The 4,236-nt window shown below is 40.6% G+C and overlaps 1 protein-coding gene across 3 annotated transcripts; it reads right to left on the minus strand.

Annotated features, from left to right (window-relative positions):
- Positions 1–723: 723 nt before the first annotated feature.
- On the minus strand, positions 724–3,994 carry LOC115143662 (vesicle transport protein GOT1A-like). Of its 3 annotated transcripts, none has more exons than XM_065000792.1 (5): positions 3,877–3,994; positions 3,515–3,606; positions 2,997–3,174; positions 1,138–1,173; positions 724–1,052 (listed from the first exon to the last, which is right to left on the minus strand). In XM_065000792.1, the coding sequence occupies exons 1-4, from the start codon at positions 3,899–3,901 to the stop codon at positions 1,142–1,144; spliced, it is 327 nt and encodes a 108-aa protein (XP_064856864.1). In that variant the 5' UTR covers positions 3,902–3,994; the 3' UTR covers positions 724–1,052; positions 1,138–1,141. The 3 variants fall into 3 exon arrangements, with proteins under 3 accessions (XP_064856864.1, XP_064856865.1, XP_064856863.1); XM_065000793.1 differs by adding an exon at positions 1,552–1,615 and having other exon boundaries at positions 724–1,173; positions 3,511–3,606; XM_065000791.1 differs by having other exon boundaries at positions 724–1,173.
- Positions 3,995–4,236: the final 242 nt, after the last annotated feature.

The raw sequence follows: 4,236 nt of genomic DNA on the forward strand, positions 1-4,236 counted from the left end.
TATTTTCAGAAAATACATATATTATAATTTTAAAAAACATAACATTGATCAGAAATACAGTGTAGACATTGCTAATGTTGTAAATGGAAACTGCAGATTTTTTATGGAATATCTACATAGGCGTACAGAGGCCCATTATCAGTAACCATCACTCCTGTGTTCCAATGGCACGCTGTGTTAGCTAATGCAACTTGATCATTTTAAAAGGCTAATTGATCATTAGAAAACCCTTTTGCAATTATGTTAGCACAGCTGAAAACTATTGAGCTGATTAAAGAAGCAATAGAACTGGCCTTCTTTAAAAGTATTACTTTACTTTATTCCAACCTGTCCAACACACAATGCAGGGCATTTGAGTTGAAGGTCAAGATTATCCGGAAAATAAACTAAATAATGGAACATTATGGAGAAGTGGTTTGATGAACATGCACCCTCATTCCCATAGTATTTTCCCCGATATTGGTCCTTGTTCTTGTATTTAAACTGCACAAAAGGGGGTCAGGGTGTTACAAAATAGCACTAGTCCTTTTCCCTTCGCTCAAAAATATGCGAAAAAATGTATTCATGAGACATTCTGAATAATAGAAGGCATATCTATTTATATCTATCTAAATGAAATACAGACATCACCCAAAACTTTCGAAATGTACACCGTCATCTACAAAGTAATAGATTACATGTTTACCTTCAAATAAAGTGTGTAGTAAAGGATATGATAAACTGTAGATCAAAAACATGGTTTTATTATAAATACATTAGTGGAATGGCAAACACTCATTGCCACACATGGTTTCTCTGATAGATCATTTTTATACAAACGTTTTAAGAAGAATAGTTCAAGTCCATTGGTTAATACTTGTTGATGGACAAGGCTCTTAGCTACCTCGTCTCCACCACTTCTCTGTCAGTCTCTGTCAAAGGTTGTAGCCAGTCTTAGCCCATAAGCTTTTCCTTTTTTAATCCATCACGTTCATTCCTCCTCTCTTCTTTGCAGCCTCTATTCAACTCTTCCACTCTCATTCTCTTTCCTCAGACCATGGAAGGGCCACTTCCTAGGAAGTTGTTGTGTAACGGAGATAAGAAAGGGAAAGCTTAGAGATAGTGAGAGAGAGACATGTAGAGAGAGCTTCCCCTTACCTTTCTATTCTCTCAGACCATAGAGGAGCTGTTTCCCTGGGAGAAGGACAAAAAAGAGAAGAAAGAGAGGGAGAGATTTCAGTCTTCATGAAGCAGGAATATTGGGAGACTACAGCTTTCCACTAGACACATTGTGAAAATGTTATGTGGAGTGATCCTCTCTTTGTTGAAACATAAAAACCTAGACACAAACCTCAAGCAGTCTTGGAGTGGGCTAATGCATTGTAGTTTTTTCCCCATTGCTTTCTTAGCTCAAACAACGGTTCCCAAATATACTTTTATATCTCCATTATTTTATGGGACAATTATACAAATCATGCTTATAATTAAATCATAACTTATTATGTTTATACAAAGTTATGAGCCTGGCATAGTCACTGTCAGTTGAAAAAAACTAAAGATTATTGCTCTCACCACATTGAGATAGGGGATATTAACCAACAATAAAATTAATCCAAACGCCACAGGGAAGAATGACCTGGAGGGAGATAGACAAATAAATATGATGTGAGAACATTCTGACCCAGCAAATGCTGTCAGTTCAGCTTAGAACTAACACAGAGTGAGTCTGTCTTTAATGTTGCCCAGGTTTCCTAGGCAAATTTCCATTCGGGAAATATGAATGTAATCTTATTTTCTCTTAGAACCACAGGGAGGTATCAGACATTTGTGATTTTTTGAAATGTAAGCTTTCTCACATGTTTTGGCCATGGTAAAATGTTTGTCTTAGAAAGTGGTTCAAGGCTGGTCCCTGGATGTGGTCAGTAAAGTGATATACAATCTGTGGCCAGTTTAGTAGGAACACCACCCCGTTCATGAGTGATCACTCCTACAAACAGTCACGTGGCCATGGTTTGATTTATAAAGTAGATTAAACTAGAGGCGAAAGAAACGCACACCTATTTAGGCGAGGTGCTGGATAGCGAAACAGAACACTTGAAGAATTAAAGGAGAGCCGCACACTCTAGGAGCTCAGATGCAATAATTTAACAACCTAATATCCAACATTTTCGACAGACAAGCTTTATAAAGCAGGCAGACAGGCATTGAGGCATTCAGTTACTGTTCGACTGAAAGTTAGAATGGGCAAAATGAGTGACCAACGCTACTTTGAGCATGGTATGATCATTGGTTCCAGGCTTCCAGGTGCCTGGTTCCAGTATCTCAGAAAAGTTTGGGCTCCTGTGCTTATCATGCACGACAGGGTCTAGGGTTAAGTCTTGTGGGCAAAAACAGCTCTTTGATGAGAGGTTGAAGGAGAATCGCAAGAATCGTGCAAGCTAACAGATGGGCCACAAACAGGCAAACAGTGGTGTACAGAACGACATCTCAGAGAGCACAGGGATCTAACTGAGGAACAGACAGATATAGGAGCGGCAATCAACAAGGTAATGGAGTCCAGGTGAGCCCAGCAAGCGCTGATGCGTGTAATGATGGTGACAGGTATGCGTAATGATGGGCATTCTGGCGTCCTCGAGTGCCAGTAAAAAGGAGCAGGAGCAGACGTGACACATATGATATGTGAATGGGCAACATTCCATTCTGAAGTTTATATTCTCTTTCTTCAGTCCAAATAATTGCTGCCATCGATTTCAATTAATTTTGCGCCATTTTTTTGTGGTTGAAACGAGGCAGGCGTTTAAAAATACAGTGCTGTCGCAAGGTACTGTATGTTTCTCATCTAGCATAATCCTCTCCCAGCTATCTTGTTTTTCAAGTTGTTGTTCCAACTTGCTTCCATTAACGCATGTCTTCTACGATGCTCTGGATGTCTAAGACCCTCAATGATGAAAGTGTCTGCAGAATTACTAAAATGTCCTCTTTTTCACTATCCTAGAGGTGCTCTTTTTTTTACACACCTGAACAGGAGCACGAAGCCGTAGCTTTCCACAGCCATGCCGATGATTGGCCAGCGGAACAGCACCAAGGCCACGCCACCGAGGAAGAAAGTGGAGCCTCTGAGCTTCTGTCTCTGGAAGAAGAACCCTGCCGTCCTTCTCGGGCCAATGATGAACGCCAGGCCAGCCAGAAACAGAACTGAAGGAAAGAAGGACGAGACAAGCTTTGTTTGAAACGTAGAACATACATTCTTCCTGTTTGTGCAGCTAATATTGTCACTGTCACTATTACTTCCTGTAAAAAAATATTTAGACAGTACAGTGCAGGTGTGTATTAATTCCAAAATATTGGTTATAGATTTACCAAGTACCATGTGAAAAGAGTATAAGTCATGCTGTGTGTAACATCATGTTATTAATGCTATATCAGTGGCCTCTGTTGACCTGTTACCTGCTTCCCCTAGCCAGGCGGTGAAGGAACGTTGCATGATGGTGAGAGGGGAGCACAGTGTCAGTGTGTGATAGCGATTATTACTCACATTCCCAAATGCCAGTAAGACAGAGTCAAAGTACAGCAGCACGCCAAAGAGCAGAAAGAAGAGGCCGAAGCCTGTGAGACCAACACCAATCTCTGGAACACACACACACACAAACATTTGTGAGAGTCAGCCCGGGTAGTTCAACCAACTATAGGCCTACAGACTGTTTATACATTTAGATAATCTTTAGAAGTAAAACTCACAGTATTCATATCCATAAAGGCTTTCACCATAACACACTTCAAAGTCTTCACAATGACATCACTCAAGTCCAAGTACATGTTGCTTAACGCAAGTCTCAGAGTTGAAGGTAAAACAAATAAACACTGTGATTGTATGGACAGCCGTTCTTAACCACTTACTCTGAGTCTCTGTGATTGAAACCATGATGATGTTTTCGTCCTCCTCTGAATTCTCTCTCCTTCACTCCCCCCTGTTGCGTATCTCTCTCGCTCCTTCTCCTTGGGAGTTCGGTGTAGATCTGTGCTTCTTCCTTCTCTGTGGTGAGCTTTGAACTGAGCTGTCACCGTGTGAACATTAACCAGACTGGGGGGGGAGGGAACCCCAAAAGCCACCAGACCTTAGCGATGAGAAATGTAGTTGTCAATCAATACTGGGATTGCCAATAGCATATGTTTATCCATTAATTTATCCTTCCCTGAAAAGGTGTCTCTTTGAAAAGGATTCAGATTATCATGATGGGATTTCCAAATTTGAAATAA

This window comes from Oncorhynchus nerka, linkage group LG15, assembly GCF_034236695.1.
Source record: "Oncorhynchus nerka isolate Pitt River linkage group LG15, Oner_Uvic_2.0, whole genome shotgun sequence".
In the NCBI taxonomy this organism is placed as follows: Eukaryota; Metazoa; Chordata; class Actinopteri; order Salmoniformes; family Salmonidae; genus Oncorhynchus; species Oncorhynchus nerka.

What these genes read in the sequence shown, in the direction of transcription:
- LOC115143662 (XM_065000793.1), bottom strand. Translation starts at nt 3,901, where the DNA reads ATGGTTTCAATCACAGAGACTCAGA. An exon ending in ACTGGCATTTGGGAATGTGA is followed by an intron (nt 3,175 to 3,510) that starts GTAATAATCGCT and finishes TCTTTCCTTCAG; the next exon opens with TTCTGTTTCTGGCTGGCCTG. An exon ending in ATATCCCCTATCTCAATGTG is followed by an intron (nt 1,174 to 1,551) that starts GTGAGAGCAATA and finishes TCCTTCTCCCAG; the next exon opens with GGAAACAGCTCCTCTATGGT.